The sequence below is a fragment of the Aspergillus steynii genome, assembly GCF_002849105.1.
Source record: "Aspergillus steynii IBT 23096 chromosome Unknown P170scaffold_7, whole genome shotgun sequence".
Taxonomy (NCBI): domain Eukaryota; kingdom Fungi; phylum Ascomycota; class Eurotiomycetes; order Eurotiales; family Aspergillaceae; genus Aspergillus; species Aspergillus steynii.
In genome coordinates this window covers 2,307,752-2,330,237 of record NW_020194404.1, presented here as the reverse complement: position 1 = coordinate 2,330,237, position 22,486 = coordinate 2,307,752, and the positions used below count along the sequence as shown (strand labels likewise).

The window sequence follows — 22,486 nt, the reverse complement described above, 5'->3', positions numbered from 1 at the left end:
CCGAATGACCCTATTCCTAAATGCAAAATACTATGGGGTATTCTTTCGAAGCAGGCGCTGCACTGACGCATGTCCACAGATGCCTGCAAGCCTTTCCGCTGTCAGTCCTTCCTCTGCGTCCATCTCCAGAGACGCTTTCTGACTCGCAAGCACCATGTCATTCAGAAGTTTACTCGAAAAGTCAATCTCCTGCTCCGTCTTCTGAAAGGTACCATGTCTTTCATCATTTCCAACTTTCAACGGTTGAAACTTAACGCTGCGATTGGCGCCATTGGCCAACAACACCCGTGTAGCAGCTTTGAGCCCTCTAAAAGCGGCGATGTGCAGTGCAGTGCAGCACTCCTGCGTGCTTGCATTGACATCGGCACCACTTTCCAGAAGCATCTTGATAATTCTTCGATCTCCGACGAAAGTTGCCAAGTGGAGTGCTGTGGCGCCACCCTTCATCCTCTTTTCGATGGAAGCTCCCTTCTTGAGTAGGAATTCTACTGCTGTGTGCTGTAAATTCTCAATGGCCAACATGAGAGCCGTTTGGCCGCAATCATCAGCAGTGTCCAGATCAGCTTGCTGGTCAATCAGCCAGTGCAGAACCTCTAGTCGTCCATTCAACGACGCGAGGTGCAAGGCCGTCCGCCCTAGGTGGTCTTGAACATTAATGTCAATCCCAGCGCCAGCCAGGTACTGTATGATTTCGATACTACCGATATCAGCCGCTATGATTATGGGAGCTGAGCCATGTGTGCCGGCAATCGGATCCGCTCCATGCCTGATGAGCAACTGCACCATTGCTTCGTCGGCATTTTCAATTGCATATACCAGCGGTGGACGATCTCCGGATCCGCGGATATTGACATCGGCGCCATTCTCGAGGAGCACTCGGGCAGCCTCTTCGTGCTGCTGATAAACTGCCAGCTCAAGCGCGGTATAGCCCCCAACGTCCTTTGCATTTATTTCTGCTCCCTTCTCCAGCATTGCCTGCAATCGACCAGCCTGCCCTTCTTGGGCAGCAAAACGCAGGCCGGTGAGCACTGTACTTCCCTGGCACTTTTCCTCTGCGAGCTTCATCAACATCGAATGGCGCTTGGGGTCTTCTTTCTGCGCGACCAAAGATGCGACGATTTCCTGGCCCTTTTCTACCTTATCCAAGAGGATTTGGACTAAGGATTCGTGGCTTTTCAAACATGCACCATGTAGCGGTGTCCACCCGTCCTTGTCCTTCAGGTTGGGGTTCGCCCCATGTTTAAGGAGCAATTGAACCATGTCTTCAGACCCCCTTAAAGCTGCCCGGTGGATGGGAGCAATGTCACCACTATCCTGGGCATTAACATCGGCGTTCCTTTCAATCAAGAGCTCTGCAACTGGGACGTTCCCACTTTGGGCGGTCCAGCAGAGTGCAGTCTGTTCGCAATCGTTCCTGGCTTGGACATCGGCTCCGTTGTTCAACAAAAGCCGTACAATGCCCTCGTGCGAAACAGCCCAGTGGAGAGCGGAGTTATCGTATCTATCTCTCGAGTTGACATCAGCCTGGTTCTTCAAAAGCACCTGGATCGTAGGTCCATGTCCTACTGTGGACGCGAAATCCAGGGCCGTGCTGCCCGCCCAGTCTTTGGCATTGACGTCCACTCCGTGATCCAAGAGCATTTGCACCATACCATCCTTTCCTTCCTCGGCTGCAAGAAAGAACGCCTGGTTTATACGGTCTTGTTCAGCGTCCGTAACAAGAAAGCTTTCAAACAGAAGTGTGGCCAACTCGAGATGCCCACTTAGAATCGCCCAGTTGACTGCAGTCCAGCCTTCATTATCTTGGACGATTTCGGCACCGCGTTCGAGGAGAAACTGCACGATTTGCTGGTGGTCATTTCGAGCTGCCCAGTATAGAGCTGTTTCTCCACTATTGCTCTGTGCGTTGATGTCGGCACCCGCCGTGAGCAAAATCCCCACGACTTCCATATGACCGTGCTTTGCCGCTAAGAGAAGTGGAGTCACTCCGTAGCTATCTCGACTATCGGCCGGCATCCGATTGCGTAACAGCCTATGAAGGACCCCTTGGAGGCCCCAGTATGCGCTGGCATGCAAGGGCCCGAAATTCTTCGGAAACCTATCAACCCGTAATTTGGTCTGATAGGGGGTCACATGCAAAACCTGGGTGGAGGATGCCAGCTTCTTGCTTTGGGCCAAGTAGCTCATCGCAAGCTCATCTTGGCCCGGACGCTGTTCCATTAGGTGAAACCCCCAGTTATGGCAGGCATAGTCAAGAAATCGATATTCACCTAGTCTCCGCTTGAGAGTCTCGGCGTCCTGAGACGGCCCCTCATCAAACGTAGCAAAGGATAAGTAGCGAATACAGGCCCTTGCAAACTCGGCATCGGGGTCTGGAAGCAACCTGCCCGGGTTCTTCTCGAAGTACTCGTGTAGAGTTTGATGGACAAGCCCTATTACATTCCGCTTCTCATCAACCCTCATCAGTCCAGCGGTCGCACTAAGGAGAGTGTCGATATCAAGCAAAGCAGCTTCGTCAAAGTCGGTGTCCGCAGTCTCTACGCCTAGAGCATGTTGCAACTCTTCAACTTGCAATGGTCTCCTGGCCCGAAATATGTACGAGAAGGCTCTTTTGACCAACTGCACCGTTTCCAGCCCCTGAACCTCAATTCGCTCCATGGCATTGTCGTACATTTCTTCAACTCCCACCGGCATTGCTTTGATGGCTTCCCGCACGGTGATAAGGTTATGTGGTTCGCTAATCCTATTGATCTGGAGGTGTACCAAAAGAAACCTTTTCCAAGTCCCATTAACTGGTTTTCTTTCTCAACAGGTCAGGGGTTTGCGCCATATACTTACATGCCTGAAGCATTGCGACTAAGGTTCTCAATTATATCACTCTTCAGGCTGGGATCTTTGGCGATGAGCCTGGATAGTGATTTGCTATTTTTAATCTCAGACTCCAGGTATGCCGCGATGTCGGATTTCCTGGCGGAAATCTCAAGTCTCGCCACGTGCCCAAATTCAATGGGAAGGTCGATATGTGGACGGGAAGAGAAAAGGAACCGAATGGACAACTCGAGTTTGTTGATCGCCCGCAGGAAGCTATCTCGGCGCTTTTCAGGACACTCATCCTAGACGTACGAAACCATCAGTAAGCATGCGAGGTCCAGCGTCGAAGGAAGATTTCAATTACCAGAGAATCAACAAGTACGTATGTCTCCTCAAACCTGGAACATAGCGATCGAATCAAAGACAGCCATTCATCAACAAACGGGTGTCGGTTTTTCTCTGCAGCTTTGTCAAGGAAGTCTCTTGCCTCTTCTGGTATAGAGCCACTTTGCTCGGCTAACTGTCGGGCTATGCTAGACAAGAGTTGGGTTTCCGAGTGTGTCTCTTGGGATTTGTAATCGCAATATATGTAGACAACAGCAGCTTTTGCTCTCTCGGTAATGTCGGTCAAGTAGTTGACGGCGGCCGATCTAGGCGACACATCAGCTGATTGCAAATTCCAAAACGATTTAAGTGGAGCTCCTAGGGTGCGACTGTCCAGACCACTCACATGATAAACGTCTTCCCAGATCCCGCTGGCTAGAATGTAAGTACGACTGGACTCGGTGTCTGATAGTGAGTGGGGAGAAATGACGTACGGATTCCACGACACCACAGCCTTGATCTTGGGTTGCCTTTGAACCAATTCTGGAATTCATCACTGTCCAGCACCCACTGGCAAGTGCCTTCATGACGTTTTTCAAAAGTGTCATTTTGCTTTTCGTCGAAGCTCAACGACGACAACCCTTCCAGGACTCTCTTGCGCTCCGAGCTGGCCTCTTTATCTGTGTGGCGGTTTTGCATTAGGCCGTGACAGTCTCACAAAAGCTGGCAATGACATACCATCTATCTTTCTCGTATGTTCTGTGATTTCTTGGTGGTTGCGGTCTGCTTCCCTGCGGTTTTGCTCCACTGCTACCAGGATTGCGTTTCTGACGATGCCTTCTTCTCGCTCAACGGCCTTATGAAAAGCTGCGTATGCAGATGCAAGTTCTTCGTCTTGCCCAGAGACAAGACTTCGAAAGGCTTTCACTGTATATAGTATTTCATTAGAACATTGATTGGGAATTATTATCAACAAAGAGCGAGGTAGGGAGAAGGATCATTTGCATATCGGGAATTCAGGGCAGCAGAACCCATCGACGAATACTATGGGAGGAAGGAGGATGTATTTGACTCACCGATCCGTCTGGTTTTGATGTATCTTGCACTGATGCCGCAAAGAATGAGCACCGAACTGAGGACTTCGGCCAGGGCATTTTGGAGCTCGGGTATGAGTGACATCCGAGACTCCAGGACCTTTACTCTACCCAGGTAGGCGTCTAGATCTTCAAAGAATTCCGTTAACTTATCGTAATCCGCTGAGACAGCGTTGGCAGTCTGAAGCTTGTTAGAGTCATGATCCATTCAGCGATCCCATGATCTGCCCTACAGATATCAAATAGCGCACTGCTGTAAAGATAGCCATGCCCGGAGGGAAAACCTGTTCCGGTGGGCCCATGTCAATATCTATTGCTGAGCAGGGTAGAAGTGACTCCGGGACATACATTTGAGACGCCCTGTCCAACGGTTTCCGTCACGACCTGAATAGGCTTGAGGCTTCTCGTCACGAGGGCTCTAAATGTGTCGATCCTGGAACTTTTGTGGCGACGGAGTTTGAAAAGCAAGCCTCGGCCACGTATTTCGCGCAAGACGTCGTCCACCGTGCCGGCCGACGAAAGCGACACCAACTCTGTTTTGGTGGTCTCTTCATACCGAGCTATGGCGAGGTTCCAGATGTCAGCGAAGTCCGTCGCGGCGACACCGGCTTCAAACCGAACAACGGAGGCTGGGGCGGCCATTCGCTGTTTTTATGCTCGTGTATTTCGCGGATTCATGGGCACGACGGGGGATGGAGATTTCACTAAGCACACAAGATTTCTTGTCGAAAGTGCTGTGCCAATTCATGCAAGGATGCTGGAAATCTTTGACAGACCGCAGCGCTCCAGATGGCGCCAAGCAGCCCGGGCATGTCTACTAATAGACCGGTGGGGCATAAGCGTCTAGTCTCGACTAGAGGCGTACACGTCAATTGGCATCTCGACGGGCGGCGTATCGCCCACTAGGGCCAAGGCTGACGCGGAGACGGAGCGTAAGCTGGAGGCCAAATCTGGCGAACATGAGTGGCGCGTGCGCGGGCGATCTCGCCTCCTTTAACGAGAGCACCAAGCTCCAATTTCTCCAGTACCTCAGCGAGCACCCAAGCAACCGCCGGGTATCATCCGGAGAACGTGACACAATTGTCGAATGGTTGACGACTGCCCGGCCGCAGCTCTCCTCCCAACGTGAATTTAGTCGCCGAAATTATGTCCGCAAGGCCTTTCGGTGGACGCCAGCAACGCAAAGCTTGACGGCGGTGCCGAAGAAAGGCGAGCCACGAGAACGGGCTGTGGTAACGGAGGACCAAATCCCAAGCGTCGTCGAAGCCACACATGAGCACAACGGTCACGCAGGGTGGGATGCGACCTGGGACAACATCCGCAGTTCCTACTACGGCATCCTGCGGTCGGACGTGATTTTTCTCCTTAAGCGCTGCCAGATATGCGCCGGCAACCCTTCCAAGCGTCCGAAGGGATCGGCGACGATGAAGACGGGCTCCACGGCTTCCAGTCCCGACCTCTTCGATTTCGTCGACTTCGAGAAGTGGGAGCATCACGAACTCAGTCCCACCACCCCTACCACGTCCACGTGATTTCTCCCTGATTCCTGCAGACAAGATCAGCCTGGCGATGGCATCCCAAAGATGATTATACGTACAGTGGTTGACCCCATCGCCTACTAGACCAGGCACTTCATCGAGGGACCGCGGGATGGAGGGGCGGGATCAGAGCAGAGAAACGAAAGAAGAAAAAAAGAAAAGGAAAGGAAAAAGAGAAAGAACCGCTTGCCTTCCGTCGTCGTATGGGGAATAGCCTGAAGAGCAATCTAAGAGCAAGTATCCCTCAACCCACGGCGGCCATCTTCGATCGTAGGTGCAACTAGGTAGACCTTCTTCCAGTAGCAGAAAAAAAAGGCCCCCGGGAGGTTCAAATGGGCTCAAGAAATTGCCCGTTACCATGTATCCTTATCCTCTCGGTGGACTGCGACGACCAGCGATGATGTCATACCAGAGGCCTTTGGCCCGGGCTAACGATTAGCCGCGTTGAGCCTGACGAGAACTCGGGCGAAGAAAGAAGGCAACTCACTCCGTCCACAACCAAGGCGCTTTGCTTCACTCTGCCCAGCGACCATGGCCAAACGCAGTCCGTTCGTCTCGCTCGGTCAGATGGAGCAGTCTCTCGGCTATGAGCTGACGAGCTCGCCGGAATTCCGTCATGACGTGCAGCGCTTTTACTCGGACCTGACTCCGGTACTAGAGAGCATATACGACCAGACTCGAAAGGAGCTCGAGGAGCATCTCAGCGCAAAACGTCGTCCAGACTCGGCTGGTTTGTCGGAGAGACTCTTTCCCGACCCAGGCGTGGTCCAAGTAGGTACGGACTCTCGGATTCGGCTCTGAACTTCCGACTGACGTGCCTCGAGCGAATTTCTGGCTGTCGGGATTCCGTTTTGCTTGAACGAAAAAACCGCATATGTCAATACAGCTTCACGGCGGATGTGCATTGCGCCCTCGGGTTCCATTTGCCTCTGCAGCTGACAAAGAAAGAAGCCTCGGTTACCATGGCGGTCGCTAGGGTATATGACGCCTGCCCCTTTTCCATGTTTATTATTTGTCAGGGTCATATTCTAAGCACAAAGCAAACCCTCGATAGTTAGCGCATGAAATCACCCCTGTCGCGGGGGCAGCCTTTCTTAAGCTCCCCAGAGAACTTCGCGATAGGATTTACACATACGCCATACCCCGACAGGAATGGAAAGTGGTCAACGCGGACTATCTCGGAGGTGTCAACCTGGCTGGAGGCCTTGGTGACCCGACTGGCTTCTATTTTCCACTTAGGATCGGTCTGAGTCTTATCAACCTCAACCGACAGATACGCACAGAAGCCCTCCCACTGGTACATCGCAGGACGATGTTCCGCTTGGGTGACATGGACGACTTTATCAAGCTCGCCATTACAGTCGGTGAGGTCGGTCGCGAGAATATTGAATCCCTTGAGTTTGCATGGCAGAGCAGAAGTGATATAGAAGCTACTGTCGAGAACGAGCCAGATATCGAGGACCCCTATGGCAAGCCACCTACTCTTCATGCTGTGAGGTGTGTACAGCTTCTCCGTCAGTTGAAACGACTCAGATTTCTGCGTCTCATCTTTCCGGATGACCTCGTTTCCAATAAAACGGATGACGAAATAAAGCTCAACCCCGGGATTCAGGGCCTTTTCTCGATTCGCGGTATTCAGACGGTCGAGGTTCGAAATGAGCACAGCGTGTCATTAGAAAAGGTTGACGTGCTGAGGGACCTTAGACAGAGAATGGAGTCTTCAAGGGAATAGACTTCGATGATTGCACTTGCTGGACTCCAAGGATCAATTCCAATTCTGCTTTTGGTCACTATTGACATCCGTAATTGGTCATCATGGTTGATTTTCAAACCGGTTTTCAGTGTCAAGGCTAAGATATCGCGAATAGTTAAACCTTGACGGTGGGATCCCCTGTAGGTATTTCTTTTGCAGTAACATCTGGTAACGAGTATCTTGCATGTTCTCCGTTCCCTGTCCTGTGTATACATGTCAGGGACTACGCGCACTCGGTATATTCATGAGGTAGAGCCCTGTTGCCTCATTCTTTTTCCGCAGAGTGCTTACGTCGCCAATAAAGCTATCGTTGACCCAGTATGTCTTAAGCTCGCCGACTAACCGAAGGACCTTCTCATACATCCGTCATTTGACCCAAAATCGCCAATCTCGGGGTTAATTTGCAGTGGATAAAATACTCCACACCCTGCCCTGCTGATATGCTGCACATGGCGGTCCTGGGGTAATTTCTTGGTCTTTGTTGTTTGCTTCTTTTCGATGTTTCTCATTCTGTATGAAGCTTTTTGTTCGATCAACGGACTTAGAAAAGCTGGGTATGCAGATGGAAGCTTTTCGTGTTCATTGCCGAAATTATTGCGAATAGGGTTCACTTTATATAGCATTTCACAGGAGCGAGAGTTGTTCGGCGACAACAAAGAACTAGATGAAGGGATGAGCTGAGAAAAAGGCGAGATGCAAGAAGATCAACCCAGAAACAAACAATGAGGTGGGAAAACAACAACTCAGAAACAAATAATGCGATGGAAACTAAGAACAGGTTTCGACGCGCTTTTCTTCGCTCCCGCGCCATACTCGGCTCGTGGAGACTCTGCTCTAGACCGCGAGTTCTCAGACACAAGAGGGGGGAATGAGTTCTACTACACAGGAACTGCCAGTCAGTCTGAGTATCTAGGACCTGTCGAATAATGAATGTCTCGCTATACTTTGACTGAAAACTGTAGATTACCCACATCAAGGCCTGAATATCGTTCTAGGACTTTGGATGTTCTGCTCTACTATTTCTTCAAACTAACTGGAGAACATTTTTCTCATTGAAAAACTTGGTTTTATCAACATAGAAAAAATAAACGAAAGAAAAGAAAAAAAAAAAAACCCCGAACAAATCAACACCCGTTCTTGAGGCAAGAGTCAATTCGCCGGGATTCCGCGTACAAAGTTTCCAACCGCTCATCCATAGCAGCTATATTCTCCTCATGTTTCTTGAATTCTTCCTTGGCAGCTTTTGCTCTCTCTCTGCAGGCGGCCATTCTATTTTCTACATCTTCTTTCTTGCGCATGATGCTTTCCAGCCTTTCAAGAAGGTCCGCCTCCTCGTTGGCGGAGGAGGCGCCTGGCACACGCGCACATTCCTACAAGTTTATCTTCTTAGCAATTGAGACAAGATCTGGTGAAAGGACGTCTTGACTTACCTGGCTGGGAGGGGGGGCGACAGAGGACTTCGATGAAGTCTTTTATCAGCAACTGAGACCCAGTCGCATGGCAGAAGACCTCAACTTACCTGGCTGGTCAAGGGGGAGGGGCCACCAATGTCGGCGGCAACGGGCTCTTCGACACCAGGCTTCATGAAGTACATTTCTCAGCCACGGAGACAAGCGTCTCTAGATGGAAAGCCTTGACTTACCAGCTGAGGGGGGAGGGGGGCGGCAGGTTCTTCTCTCATTAGTACAGATCTTGGATCAATGTGAAGTGGACCTCATGAATCTAGCTCACCTTTCTTGGGAGGCATTTTGATCAGGTTGATAGATAGATAGATAGATAGATAGATGGATGGATGGATAGATGGAGATGGAAATGGAGTTGGCGAAGGCGAGGTCGACGGAGGGGGTGGTGGGGGGAAGGGAAGAAGAAGGGGGAAAGTCTTCTGAAGTGAAATTTGAACTCGAGGAGGGGGTGGGCAGGTGACCTGGACCACAGTGAAGAGCCAACACCCCTACGACCACCCATCTTCTTCGTTGGCCAGAACCCATGGAGAATTGGGCACCCCAGAGGGAAATGCTACTTTGATTGGAATTTTTCAACATGAACACTTACTGTAGACGAAGATGTTCCTTTGATAGAAACTCTTCTACATGAAAACATTGGCAAGTTCCTAATTTTAGCTACTATCTATACCTCTCGAAGTCAGACAGCAGGAGAGCAGTCGCTGCTGTAGATAGGATAGCTACTTAGCTCCCCTAAGCCAAACTGTTCCCCGATCTTACAAGTAAATTACGCGCGCGAATGACCCCTAGATGAGTCCCAAGCTAGAGTGCAGGCAGAAGCTAGCTAGCATACTGATTGATGATTTGCCGAGTGAGAAACGCTATTAGCGACGGAGATATTATCTAGGATTTTCTTTCTATTCTTTTCTTAATCGTGCCTAGTTATCTCCTTGCGGTATGAATCCCTCAATATAGTACATAGACATACAGGTTCTAAGTTTTTGTTTATGACATAACATCGAATGGCTTTTACTTTGCATACATAGTATTTTATAAGAGCCAATGCGTAGTAGAATTGTAGTAGTAGTAGTAGTAGTAGTAGTAGTAGTAGTAGTAGTAGTAGTAGTAGTAGTAGTAGTAGTAGTAGTATCAATTAACATCCAGGCGAGCCGGTAGCAGAGACAAGCTGACCCTGAATCTAGGCCGAGATACAGCTTTGGCTTTCTTCAGGGCCATTCCACCATGCTAATTTCACATCATAAGACCTCCAGTTCACCATTGTCATGCACCGTCCCACACTCTGATATGGAACCAGTGTCCCGTAAGTTTGAGCTGCATGTGATGCTTGAACCCCGTTTCCACTGTAGAGGACTAACGTAGCTGAAAGTAAATGCTTCTTCTTTTTCAGGAAAAAGAAAGAAAGAAAACAGTAGACCCAGTCGCTAAATATTGCGGATGTTTTTCAGCCTCACAACGATGTCACGAAACTCTGCGTTTAGAGTTTTCTGCTGCTTTGACATGGCAGCCAGATTTTCATCACATTTTCTCGGCTTGTTATCATGATCCTCCTTTTTTCCTTTTTCTCCTTCAGCAGCCTTTTCTTCTTTTACCTGCTGAATGTCTGCTTTCTTGACATCCATATCTCAGGTGAGCTCGAGTTGTCTGTCTTCGGCCATTGGGAAACTTCCCTATTTCAGTGTATATCTGAGGGGGGGAAGAAAAAGAAAAATAAACAAATAAAGGAAGGGCATCCTTCAAACGCAGCGCAATCTCTTCGAACTGCTTATCTACGCCCTTGGTTTCTTTTTTTCAGGGCACCGAGTTCTTCTTGGACTTTCTTTTATCTCCGCCTCCAAGGATGCGATTCTTTTTTTCCCGACAGGCGGCTTTCTTGGCCTTCTTCTCTCTGATCGCCGCCTTTACACCATCAAGCTTGGTATTTAACTCTAGCTGACGCTGTAATTGTCCTTCAGAAAGACGGTGAGCAGGGGGCTTTGGGCTGGTATGCATAGGTCTTTCTGGTATGATCAGTCTCTGGGCTTCCAGTTCTGCGTATGCCTAAAGAAAACTGGTTAGTAAAATCCCCGAAAAGTTTCTAGTTAATTTTCAGATATAATTATGGTTCTCTACCTGTTCACGGATCTCATTCTCCGTTTTGGCCTTTTTGGCCGGGTTATCGGGGGCGGAGACAGGACGCTTCTGCAAATTTATATTCTTAGCAATTGAGACAAAACCCTCCGATAGGAAGCCTTGGCTTACCTTTCTAGTAGCCGTAGAAGCGAAGGACTTCCACGAAGTCTTTTATCGGCCATTGAGACAATAGTCTCTCACTAAATTCTCGACTTGCCTGCTCGGCACCGGAGGCAGTGGGTTGGTATCCGCGCTCTTCCTTCATAAGCACAGATCTCAAATCTATGTGAAATAGATCTCATGGATTTATCTCACTGTGCTTTCGGTCCATTGTGGGTTTGTAGATATCATATGAGATGATGGTGTGGTTGGGTTCGCGAGCGCGAGGCTGTTTGGGGTATGGGTAGGTGGATGACAAGAAGAGGGTGGGAAAGCTTCCTGAGAAGCTTCAAAGAGCGTTCAAATGCGTGGGCATGCAGGTGAATTGGGCTAAGTGAATGGCTATTACATCTACGACCAGCGAATGAAGTGAATAAAGTGAATGAAGTGCTTGCTTGGAATTGAGGTGCAGGGGAAACTGCAGTTGAGCTATCTAGATACATGCAAGGCTAAAGTACATTGGGCAGCTTTAAGGTTCCAACATACTTTATCTCCTGATGTAGAGTATTTCTTTCTTCTGTTGCCATACCGGATAGCCGCATGTCGACAAAGTGAACTTGCTCTGTTGATTTTTGTTTCGTTTTTGGTGCTGACTATGTCAAGTTGTAGGACTTATCAATGGATAACACTTAAACTATTAACAAGAGCTGATATATACTTAAGACGACAGGAACATTCTATATGACGGAAACAGAAATATAAAAAACAAAAAAGAAGAAAAGAAAAGAAAAATGTAATTAATAAAGGAAGAAAAACGAGAAGGAAAGGAATGAAAGAAAGAAAAGGAAAATCGGAAGAAAGAACGAACTGCTAAGACGAGCAAAGCCACTCACATATTTCCTAGTATAGCCCTATGCCTTCCATACGGCGGAATGCTGTTCCTGGTGATTGACAATCAAACACTGCCTTTATTCTTGCTCCCCTTGGGCACCCGCGCTAGCCAGTATACGCCAATTGCAGCCACGATGTTAAAGGCGATGTAAACCCACATCAGACCAAAGTTCCGCCATGCATCCCCCCAGTAACTGCTAATGGATGCTAGGAAAGTATCCGTCCCCGACATGGCGCAGTATGCACACTCGCTTGTTGCATTCGGATTCTGAACGCGCCCTCCACTAGCTGCAGCAAATGCACCGAGATATTCGTAGCATGTTTGATTAGAAGGTGGATTGACCGTCAACGTTTCGATAGAGTCGCATGTGACCTCTGCGCCGCTGACCGCGGTGGATAACATTCCAGAAACCAGGTAAGTGAATGGCGAAAGGCGATACATGAAGATCCAAAATCCGGGCATAGCTTCGGGAGTGGCGACAACACTGTTGTTCAATTCGTCAGTACGCACCTTCAAGTAGAATAACACGAGAGGGGGAGAACTAACCCGCAAAATAGAAGGAGAAGCACAAAGATAAGATTCGCAATGTTGCCTCCTGTTTCCGCGTTCTCGACACCTGCGATGACCATGTGTGCGAAGGTAGATGTAAACCACAAGAAGGTAAGCAGGAACAGGAACATGAGGGCTCCCCGTTCATGAACCGCGTTTGTTGGCTCGGCATTCTGATACAGTCCAACCGGATAATACCAACAAACGTACATCAATATGGCCACGAGCAAGTTCCACGGCAGTTCCACTAGAATGTTGGCAGCCATGAAAACACGCCAGGAGTACATCTTAGAGGGACGTTCGCGTACTTCATAGATCGATCGCTGAATGATGAAGTTTGGCATGATCTGTTGTACTAAATTGCCGAAGATAGTCATCAGCATGAAAATGCTAAACATCTGGTTCTGCAGGCCTTGCTGTGTGTTTTTGGCTTTGAAGAATGAAAAACCATTGTATAGCGCGGTCAGGATGGACAACACAAGCTTGGAATAGATGTATGACGGGGTGCGCCAGTACTGCGAGAAAACCCGAGAGAGACATTCCTTTAATTGGACGGAAGTCGGTGCGGCAAATTCCCGGTAATCATCCTGAGAGCTTGATTCCTTGGGCCGCTGGGATAGGGTCGATTTTAATTCGGACAGATGTTCACACACAGCTTGCTTTTCGGGACTATTCTTCCAGACTTCCGGCCAGTCGATTTCACTATGGGAACCGGGGGCGGCCCCAATAACGTCAAGCATCCATTCTGCAGGGTTCTCGCCTGCCGAAAGCGCATGGCCGCCGTTTGAAATGAAGTAGTTTGCGAGGGTTGAAGAGTTTTCGCCAATCTCTCCGAAGTAGACAGTTTTACCTCCTTTTGCTAAAAACAGGAGGCGATCGAACCTTTGAAATAGCATTGCGGAGGGCTGATGAATTGTGCAGAGAATGGCCTGCCCGTGTTTTGTAAGTGTTTCGATGAGGTCTAGAACTGACCACGAGGTCTGACTATCTAGTCCAGACGTTGGTTCATCGAGGAAAAGTAGTAATTGCGGCTTGGCAGCTAGTTCAACACCGATTGTTAAACGCTTTCGTTGCTCAACATTGAGACCTGTCAGACAGTCAGTAGCTTGATCCGATAAGGCATCATCAACGGACAAAATTGGACATAGGTTAACGTACCTTCTCCTGGAACACCAACCACCGCATCTGCATAAGATTGCATACCAAGCAGATCAAGCACTTCTTCAACGTAATCCAATTTTTCTTGCCGGCTGACATGTGCTGGCTGTCTGAGCAGAGCACTAAACCGAAGTGCTTCACGAACTGTTGAGGTTTGTAAATGGGCATCCTGTTGCTGAACGTAGCCAGTTTTCCGCTGAAATGAATCGTCACGTGGCTGGCCGTTAACCAAGACCTCGCCGGAAACAACACCCATGGTCACTCTGGTGGCAAGTACGTCGAGTAATGTTGTCTTTCCCGCACCAGACACACCCTATCTGCTGTTAGCTTGTCTTGGCCTCGAATGTTATAGAAAGGAACGAACCATCAATGCCGTGGCTGTGCCAGGTTTGACCCATCCATTGACATTATCCAAAATCCGACGTGGTTCCCCTTTGATTTTGATGTCGTAGCACAAATCCTGCCATTGGAAGATTGCGGTTTGTCGTTGTATGTTAGCAGAACTTTCCATCGGACTATCTTCTTTGTAGCCCGTGTCTAACGGCGTCTCCGTATCTTGAGTATTTTTCGGCTGATGACCTCGGCGAAATATGAGGACTTCCCCTTTCGACAAAGCCTCAGAAACAAGCTCAGTGGCTAGTAGATAAACGAACATGAAGAAAACCATGAACCCGATCATAATTCCGAGATTCCGCCATAAGTGAGAACGAGTGTATTGGTACGTTGTCTCAACATACGAAGTTCCACTGATGCTCCGTAATCCTGGGGAAGAGGAAACTGCGCTGCAGGTTTGATAGGTAGGATCGATGTTTTCAAAGCCCGGGCCTGAAGGAATGAATGAAAGGCAGGGAAAATCTCGACCATCGAACTCATTGACCATAAAGCTTTCAAAGGCGTAAGCAATTGGATCAATGTAATTCATCCATCTTGACCAGCCCAACATATCACGTGTTGGGATGATGAAGCCTGTATAAATAACTAGACCCAGGATGAGTATCGCCGCTGGCACGAGGGCTTGGGCCAATGACCGTGAGCCAGCGCCAATGGACCGAAAGATCATTGACATGGTCAATGTCGTCACTATAGAGAAAAGCCAAAAAATAAAGAAAGGCCCCGGCTCTCGACGCAAGTGAGACAAGAAATAAAGAGGTAGATTGAACGTCACTGAATTGGTGATTTTATACGGAAGATCGCAAAGCATGGATGCGATGGCCTCTGCAAATGGATGGTAAAACGCATATCGTGCTTGCTTTTCCACAATGGGACGTTGAGCGTAGAGGGTCAAAATCTAGGACGATGTTAGCTGACTCACAGACATGTCCAGGGACTTCACTAACCTCGAGTGCACTACTAAATGCGCTCATTAATACCGCGTAGAAAAGAAGGACTCCACGAGAATAGAAGCTGGATGTGTCTGAAGGCATATCATAAAACACACTTCCTAGAATCAGAGAGATTATAAAATTCCCGAAGATGGCAGTCGTGGTCAAGCTGGCATCACCCTTAAGGCGCTGAAAGCCGCGTACTAGACACAGGTTCACCTGTTCAATTACGGATAGTGTGTAGGGAGATTTGGCACGCCTGGTAGTGTTGTTAGTAAATCGAGTCAGTGAAGCTTTGTTGCAAGGGACCTCACTGTTGCTTTGACTGCATCAATCGACGTGCCTCTCCAAACTCGGTAAAGGAATGTCCTCCAATAGGATATTCCTGATCAAATGCTTCAATTTCCTGTAAAAGCCTGCCAAATTCCAGGCTGCTCTTCCACCGTGATGCAAACTCCATCGGGGTCCGAGGCACTTTGTCCTCATATCCAGGCTTCACTCTTCGCTCGCTTGGACTGGTCAATGAAGTAAGAAAGTCCGCAGTGGTCTGTCTCTGCGGGCAGTCAAATCCCATATCAGTAAAAAACTGCCGTGCTTCGTTGGTCGGACCAAAGTAGATCTGATGGCCTTCATAGAGTACAACAACTTTATCAAAGACCTATTGTGAAAGGAATTAGCGTATTGTTGCCTCAGTCTTGCACCACAAAGCCGACTTACATCGTATGCGTTCTGAGAGGCTTGATATATCGCAACACAGGCAGTTGTGCCGGCGTATTTGCTCATCAATTGCAGATTCTTGCAAAATTCCAATGCGTTGGCACTGTCCAGTCCCCGGGTGCTGTTGTCCCAGCACTGAAGTGGCGCACCACTGAGGATGGCCTCCGCAATGCTCACTCGTTTGCGCTCGCCACCACTGACACCTCGGACGAAGTCATTGCCTACTCGTGTATTAAAGGTATGCCGTAATCCCAGCATTGTCATGACCACATCGCGAACATGGTTTGCATATTCCTTGCGGCTCAACCCGGGAAACCGAGTGCGTGGGGCCCGCGCCTGAGCAGCGAATGTCAAAGTGTCTCCAACTGAAAGTTGTGGGAAGTGGACGTCGTTTTCAGCGCTGAATATGGCCTCGCCGCGAAACCTTTTTTGCATGTCTTTGGCAGATATACCTAGGCATCTTTAGTTAGATCCTTTTTGAGATAAATGTAGGAGCAGCGCAAAGTGATACCTTGGTAATTCATGTAACTGTTTTCATGGACATAGATTCCATTCATTTCACCAGCAATTGTCTTGAGAAGCGTCGAGCAACCACTAATATTAGTCGCAGGTTAGACGCGCCGTGGACCAAATATGGGGCGGGGTTTTGCTTTCTTTTCACGTAAACTTACCTTCCAGGACGACCTAAAACCAGGAGCATTTCACCGCTCCTGACCATTCCGTTGAAGTCATTCAAAATTTGAACCTTTTGAAGACCATTACCCATAGCCTGCCGCACAAGACCTCCCACACCCAGGATCGAGTTGAACACATCTTTCTGATAATCAGTTGGACTGCCAAAACCGTGGACATGGAGGTCTTTGAATGCTACGCCAGCACTACGCTGACGGAACCGTTCTGGATCACGCGACTGTGCGGCCAAAAGAGATCTGATCCAATCCTTCGTCTTGAAAAATGGACTATCCGGGTGCCATGTTGATTCCTTGTCTTCCTCAAAGAAGGGATTCTTCGCGCCGGTGGTGGAGAAACGAGTGGAATGGCGGGTAAGGTGTCGCACCATCTGCTCAACTTCCTCTTCCATATCTTTTATATCCTCGTTATCCTCTCTCCCATCCAACTTCGTGCGAGTTGATGCCGTGTCTGTTTCACATTGACCGCTTATCTCATGATCGCCTCTGACGTCTTCTCGAGAGTCGCCCGAAGATGGCGTTCCACCAGGACCTGACATTTTACCAGCAGTCAGAAAGACACTGCCCTGAACATGGACTCTGGTGGGGTGTAGGAAAGAAAAGGAGATGTAAGAGTGTCTCTCCTGACGAAAATAGGTGTATCAATCTCTTGAGAGGAAACAAAATGTCCACTCCAGGGGAAGAAACACCCCTTTATATCATTCGAGCTATCCACTGTAGTCCCCCCCCCCCCCCATATCTTCGGTAATGAATGCCATTGGTAATCTCAGTGAACTTCAGCATCAAACCCGATCCGGATCCCCCGTTCCGTAGGCCGGTACTACTGCCTAACCCAACAGGCACGGACTCGGGGCCCGAGAGTGGCCGTGGGTGGAGACTTCCGGATGATTAGTCTGGGAAGGGTTCTAGAATAGAACAGATAAATGCAGGTTTCATCACCGGAGAGGGTCTAAGGTGGTGAATCAATCCAATCAGCGTGTCCGATGGTCATCATCTTGAGCTTCCAGGGGCTTGGTTCGCAGAAATTGGGACAATCTCGAGGCCGTTGTAAGATACACCTCGGAATCGGTCTGTCCGAGTGTATTATTGGGAGCCGTCCGCTCCATCGTGGGGCTTATCTGCAGCTCATTAGCCTCCAGCATGCTTGTGAGTTGTAGCTAGGAAGAGTGGAGGTCGGCCCCGGAAATGAAGGAGACGGTATTGACGGCGTAATCACGGGAGCGCTGGCGGTAAGCAATACACTCGGAGATGCGGATTCCAGCGTTGAAACTTTCCTCGGGACGCGCTGTGGGTGGTCGATCAGGCTCCACTCAGGCTCCGACGCCTCTGCAAGTACTCGGCCCGCCCGGCGACGATACCATCATCTTCGTCCTCTTCTCTCATCATTATCAATGCTCAAGTCCTCCTCCATGATCCTCCATCATGGCATCCAGAAATGGTTATCAGCGCATGCGTGCAGGCAAGGTCCGATTCACTTCGCTCACAGATCATCTGTGCTCCTCTCGGAGAAGGACTGCAAATACTGAGATCTGAGTGTAGGCATGCATACCGTGTCGCCGCCGCAAAGTAAAATGTGAAATGTCAAGCAAATCGCTCAAGTGTCAAGCATGTGAGAGACGCCACAGCGAGTGTGTGCTTGTCAATACAGGAACCCAGCTTTCTAGACATGGGGTTTTCAATCAATCCTCCGCCTTGGACCAATCACTCCATGATACAAGTGACATTGGCCCATTGCTAGGGTCTTTGAATACAACCCTTTTTCAATCGCCTCCAATATATCCCGGTCTATATGACTCTCTATTTCAGAATAGCGATGGGGGTGGCTTCATATCCTTTGATCCAATTTCACTCCTCTTCAACACGCCCAAGGTATCTAACGAGGAACACATGCTTTTCACGTCACCGTGCTTCATGCTTCCACGGTCCCTTGTTGACCAACCTGAAAATCCTGGTAAATCAGCATGCAGTCCAGGCCTCTCCAGTCCGCTAACACCGACTCAGTCGAGCCAGCCTCTTCGTCTTTTTCAATATTTTCTCCCGAGGGGTTAAAATGGCTATGTGATAAAGCTGGGTATGGAACTATCGACATCGAGGACTTTGATTCACCATTGCATCCTGAAAATAAATTTATCGACGACGACCCCATGGCGGACGCTTTTCTAACCCAGCCATTCATAGAATTGCCACCAAAAAGCGTTGCTATGCAACTTTTTAACACTTACTTCAGAGAAATGAATCCGTTTTGTCCCTTGTTTGATGAGAACGAGTTTATGTCCCGTGTTGAGTATGATTACCCCATTTACCCTCAGTCATCACCCTCTTGGTGGGCTTGTATAAATGCCACGATTGCGCTTTCTTGTGCATTCGAAACAGGGCTCTACTCAAAGGCATGGCTTTATTGGAAAAATGCCACGCTCTCGCTAAATAGCTTTTTCATTGAACGGCCGCAATTGTCATCGGCACAGGCTCTTTTAGCAATGGTAAAACTTATAGCGATTCAGTCCGTCCGGTTAAATGCTCACTCAGAACTAGACTGCGTATCTCATCGGAACATTCAGTGCGACCCCATCACAGACATTTGTCTCACTTGCACTCCGCATATTACATGGATTAAACCCTGCCGAATACGAGCGGTCACCGGCATACCGTAGGGTTCTCGCAATCACATACGACCTCGATATCGAGTACGTACTTTCTTCATTAAAAGGTTTACTTTTTCCAAGGGAGCGACATCCTTAACCGCTAACTATTGCAGTATTTCACTCCGTTCAGCAACTCCACCCACACAGCCCATTCCCACCGTATCCCTAAACACGCTTTTCGATGATCGCATCAATCACAAGAATTCTAATTCTTCTAATAATAACTTCGCTACCTCTTATATTTTCGATCTTTTTGATTCATACACCGGATTAACGACTCTGAAAAGTCATGTGTACCGTGAGCTCTACTCCGCCACTGCTAGCGACAAAAGTGATCCAGAAATCATTGCAATTGTCGGTCAGCTCGACACACTTCTCGAAGACTGGAGGAATGGTATTCCCCTGGACTATCGACCAGAGGTTGCTCGGCCCGATGACGTTATCCGAAGAGATCCGCATATGTCCATCTTTTACGTACATTTCAGCTATTACAGCTGCATTTTGGCAATTCACAGAAAAGCGATCAGTCGAGCAACGTGGTCGATGAACCTCGACCCACGTTCTTGTCGGCTTCCACCCCTTCGCTCGCCAAATCCACGAACGTTGATATCTACTCAGCTATGTGTGCAGGCTGCACGAAAGTCAATGGAACTAGTTCAACATCTTCCTCAACACCATAAACTATTCGGCGGGTGAGTCCATAATCAAACTCTGTCATTAGCAAGGTTTCCATCTGGCAGGCATGACTGACAGCTGAGAGTAGCTCCATTGCCTATTGTGTGATGTTCGCCCTCATGATTCTCTCCATGCTCATCGTGCAAGATCCACAAGTCGCGAGAGGGAATACAGATATCGAGCTGATGCGTGCTGTGGAAAGCTTTTTCTCAGACATCTCCATGATTCGTTCCGACGAAAACATAAGTAATTTCGTGCAATGCTGTGCCCGATATCGATCAATCGCCGAGACAGCGATTAAGCAGAGTCGAAAAGGAATGTTAAGAAAATGAGAATGACTGTCTTTTTCAAACATTCAGGCCATATTGTTGGATAGGGGGGGTTCTTCGACATAATTAGAACAAATCGAATTCTGACATTCTCATCTCAATGACACCAATTGATCTATTAACGAGCTGCATACCGAGTAAGCTGATGAGAGCCGATAGATGCATATTTCTGCGACGAGGTCGAAGAGTCGTAAGATATCATATGAAATAAATTTGAGGATTCCTCGTATTATCCACACTAGTGAGCCGTCGTTTCCAGACGCCGCCAGTGGTTCCAGCCCCCCGTCACTCTTTGCCCGAAGTGACGCGCTGAGCCACGTTCGATCCCGACGATGCGCCCCGCTGACCTTACCGCAGCTGGCCATGGCGCCTTCCGCGTCCGTCAGCAACTCCTCTGATGAAAGAAAACTGATGATAGCCTTCTTCTGATCATCTGCATTCTCCGCTTCAAATCCAGAAGGCTTAAATACTCATATACCCAACAGATATCGGTACATTCGTTCGTGCTCCTTTTCATCGTCGTCCATCATGTCCGATCCTTACAACCGCAATCCATACCCCCCGTATGACCCCTCGCAGGCTGGAAACAATCAGTACGGTGGATATTATCAGGGACAACAAAGCCATGGGCCCCCTCCGCAGGGTCAGTACGGTCAGCCACAACAATCGTACTATCCACCCCCCGTAAGTCTGCTCTGTGACCTACCTCGTCGTGTTCTTCGGGTTTCTGGCGGTGCTTCAAGCTGACGAAATGATGTTTTCCTTGTTCAGGCTCCCTATGAGAATCACCCACAGGCACCATACTCCGGTCCTCCTCCCCCGTACAACCAGCAGCAGGCCTACGCGCCCTATGGTGGACCCCAGCAAGGATATCCAGACCAGCAGCACGGTTACGGCCAGAACATGAATTATAAGCATGATCAAGGCTCTCCGTATCCGCAGCAGCAGCCCTGCCAAGGCGAAAGTGCTTCCTTTTATGGCGCCCAGTCGGGAGGTCCTCCACACCAGCAAGGACACAGTCCAGCTCCGGGAACCCAGGAAGGAGAGAAAGGTCTCGGATCATCGCTTCTCGGTGCTGCTGGCGGTGGTTTCGTTGGCCATAAGATCGGAGGCGGACTGCTGAGCACAGCTGGAGGTGCACTGGCTGGCGCTGCTGGGATGGGATTAGCCAGCAAATTGTAAGCTTGTTCCATCGTTCATGGTGTCTTCAGTATTTTGACTTTTTTGATTCCAAACAGGCACAAAAAGCACAAGAAACACATGAAGTACAAGAAGGAACACAAACGCAACGCGAGTTCCAGTTCCAGTTCAAGCTCGTCCAGCTCGTCCAGCTCGAGCTCTAGCGACTAAGCGACCGATCTGAATCAGGGTCGACACCTTTCTTTGTTCGATTTATACATCGTTAACGATTGATGCAGTGCTCGATTGTCAGCAAGATGATTTTTCCCGGTGATATGGAAGTTGTTCTGTTGGTCGCATGGCTTTGTCAGATTGATGCTGGTCTGAATTTCTTCTCTTGTCTCTATTATTCGGCATCGCGTTGTTCATCCATATCAAATGAGTATTTTGAAAACCTCTCACACTACCTATGACATCAACACGGGCCTTTAGTAGAATATCGCCACACGTAGAGTTCTAGACGGAGTCGACATTAAGCAAACTGAAAGGCTTCATTCGGTATTGGATGACCAGGTCAATCGACTAGACGCGCATGACGAAATGACGAGACTATTACGTTCTCACTCGAACCATACCACCTAATTGGCGGGCAAAACAATAAGGTCAAGACACGACGAAAGCAAAGACTGCAATGACCGCAGTGGCAACATATACTTCCTAGACCGAACGATTAGTAACTGTCTTTCTGATGGGCGTTGTAACCACGCGAAAGCAGAATCTGATTGTGAGCCGTGTTAATAATCAGTTGCGACTCCGGATTCTATTGGTCTTAAGGATAAATTCCAGGAAGCCGGTGGCGAATGGTTGAAGTAGCAAACACGCATGACGCTGTCATGATTCGAGCTATTTGAGGGGATGACAGCATGAGTCAGAAAGTGTCGATGAGAATTGCTCAGAGGAGAGGTCATCGCGGCGTCCTGGGAAATGGGCTGCTTAGCCGATACTTGAGTATATTAATTGAGTGCTGCCTAGGCGGTTGACTAGTCCCACTGTGGTTGATGCACTCCAGGAGATGTCAACGTATGCAGCAGTAAGGGCGGCTAGATTAAAAGGTCTGATTGATTATTGCTAACCGAATTGGAGTAAGGGCTGAGAGAGAAAAAAATAATAAAAAGAATCAGAATCAAAATAAGACCGTCTAAG

At 48.8% G+C, this 22,486-nt stretch overlaps 7 protein-coding genes across 7 annotated transcripts; 4 read left to right on the top strand and 3 right to left on the bottom strand.

Annotated features, from left to right (window-relative positions):
* Positions 1 to 4,125: 4,125 nt before the first annotated feature.
* Positions 4,126 to 5,029, bottom strand: P170DRAFT_259882 (uncharacterized protein). Its single transcript, XM_024843071.1, has 3 exons — positions 4,578 to 5,029; positions 4,463 to 4,513; positions 4,126 to 4,410 (listed from the first exon to the last, which is right to left on the bottom strand). Exons 1-3 carry the CDS (start codon positions 4,869 to 4,871, stop codon positions 4,180 to 4,182), a joined length of 576 nt encoding a protein of 191 aa, XP_024701386.1. The 5' UTR covers positions 4,872 to 5,029; the 3' UTR covers positions 4,126 to 4,179.
* Positions 5,030 to 5,072: 43 nt separating this feature from the next.
* On the top strand, positions 5,073 to 5,988 carry P170DRAFT_439771 (integrase zinc binding domain-containing protein). Its single transcript, XM_024849916.1, has one exon. The coding sequence runs from the start codon at positions 5,189 to 5,191 to the stop codon at positions 5,759 to 5,761; it is 573 nt and encodes a 190-aa protein (XP_024701385.1). The 5' UTR covers positions 5,073 to 5,188; the 3' UTR covers positions 5,762 to 5,988.
* A 310-nt stretch (positions 5,989 to 6,298) lies between these two features.
* Positions 6,299 to 7,487, top strand: P170DRAFT_390553 (uncharacterized protein; the record flags this gene model as incomplete). Its single annotated transcript, XM_024845908.1, has 2 exons — positions 6,299 to 6,497; positions 6,826 to 7,487. Coding segments are annotated over 2 exons (861 nt in total), but the record flags the coding sequence as incomplete, so codon positions are not given.
* A 1,157-nt stretch (positions 7,488 to 8,644) lies between these two features.
* Positions 8,645 to 9,354, bottom strand: P170DRAFT_467238 (uncharacterized protein; the record flags this gene model as incomplete). Its single annotated transcript, XM_024852467.1, has 5 exons — positions 9,252 to 9,354; positions 9,163 to 9,191; positions 9,040 to 9,099; positions 8,951 to 8,977; positions 8,645 to 8,890 (listed from the first exon to the last, which is right to left on the bottom strand). The coding sequence occupies exons 1-5, from the start codon at positions 9,265 to 9,267 to the stop codon at positions 8,645 to 8,647; spliced, it is 378 nt and encodes a 125-aa protein (XP_024701383.1). The 5' UTR covers positions 9,268 to 9,354.
* A 2,654-nt stretch (positions 9,355 to 12,008) lies between these two features.
* P170DRAFT_390552 (pleiotropic drug resistance family ABC transporter) lies at positions 12,009 to 16,913 on the bottom strand (the record flags this gene model as incomplete). Its single annotated transcript, XM_024845907.1, has 9 exons — positions 12,009 to 12,567; positions 12,630 to 13,719; positions 13,791 to 14,103; positions 14,155 to 15,078; positions 15,128 to 15,371; positions 15,427 to 15,770; positions 15,830 to 16,281; positions 16,341 to 16,423; positions 16,501 to 16,913. The coding sequence occupies 9 exons, from the start codon at positions 16,908 to 16,910 to the stop codon at positions 12,147 to 12,149; spliced, it is 4,281 nt and encodes a 1,426-aa protein (XP_024701382.1). The 3' UTR covers positions 12,009 to 12,146.
* Positions 16,914 to 18,287: 1,374 nt separating this feature from the next.
* On the top strand, positions 18,288 to 20,430 carry P170DRAFT_259680 (fungal specific transcription factor domain-containing protein). The gene is made up of 4 exons (XM_024843070.1): positions 18,288 to 18,998; positions 19,051 to 19,202; positions 19,274 to 19,852; positions 19,924 to 20,430. The coding sequence occupies exons 1-4, from the start codon at positions 18,480 to 18,482 to the stop codon at positions 20,165 to 20,167; spliced, it is 1,494 nt and encodes a 497-aa protein (XP_024701381.1). The 5' UTR covers positions 18,288 to 18,479; the 3' UTR covers positions 20,168 to 20,430.
* A 136-nt stretch (positions 20,431 to 20,566) lies between these two features.
* P170DRAFT_467235 (putative glutamine-serine rich protein MS8) lies at positions 20,567 to 21,760 on the top strand. The gene is made up of 3 exons (XM_024852466.1): positions 20,567 to 20,848; positions 20,936 to 21,342; positions 21,403 to 21,760. The coding sequence occupies exons 1-3, from the start codon at positions 20,693 to 20,695 to the stop codon at positions 21,512 to 21,514; spliced, it is 675 nt and encodes a 224-aa protein (XP_024701380.1). The 5' UTR covers positions 20,567 to 20,692; the 3' UTR covers positions 21,515 to 21,760.
* The last annotated feature ends 726 nt before the right edge of the window (positions 21,761 to 22,486 follow it).

Excerpts from the sequence above, each read along its gene's own strand:
- P170DRAFT_259882 (XM_024843071.1), bottom strand. The coding sequence starts at position 4,871 with ATGGCCGCCCCAGCCTCCGTTGTTCGGTTTGAAGCCGGTGTCGCCGCG. Across the intron at positions 4,514-4,577 it reads TTGGACAGGGCGTCTCAAAT|GTTTTCCCTCCGGGCATGGC; the intron begins GTATGTCCCGGA and ends CCACCGGAACAG. Across the intron at positions 4,411-4,462 it reads CAGTGCGCTATTTGATATCT|ACTGCCAACGCTGTCTCAGC; the intron begins GTAGGGCAGATC and ends AACAAGCTTCAG.
- P170DRAFT_467235 (XM_024852466.1), top strand. The coding sequence starts at position 20,693 with ATGTCCGATCCTTACAACCGCAATCCATACCCCCCGTATGACCCCTCG. Across the intron at positions 20,849-20,935 it reads AATCGTACTATCCACCCCCC|GCTCCCTATGAGAATCACCC; the intron begins GTAAGTCTGCTC and ends TTCCTTGTTCAG. Across the intron at positions 21,343-21,402 it reads ATGGGATTAGCCAGCAAATT|GCACAAAAAGCACAAGAAAC; the intron begins GTAAGCTTGTTC and ends GATTCCAAACAG.
- P170DRAFT_259680 (XM_024843070.1), top strand. The coding sequence starts at position 18,480 with ATGCAGTCCAGGCCTCTCCAGTCCGCTAACACCGACTCAGTCGAGCCA. Across the intron at positions 19,203-19,273 it reads ACATACGACCTCGATATCGA|TATTTCACTCCGTTCAGCAA; the intron begins GTACGTACTTTC and ends TAACTATTGCAG. Across the intron at positions 19,853-19,923 it reads CACCATAAACTATTCGGCGG|CTCCATTGCCTATTGTGTGA; the intron begins GTGAGTCCATAA and ends AGCTGAGAGTAG.
- P170DRAFT_439771 (XM_024849916.1), top strand. The coding sequence starts at position 5,189 with ATGAGTGGCGCGTGCGCGGGCGATCTCGCCTCCTTTAACGAGAGCACC.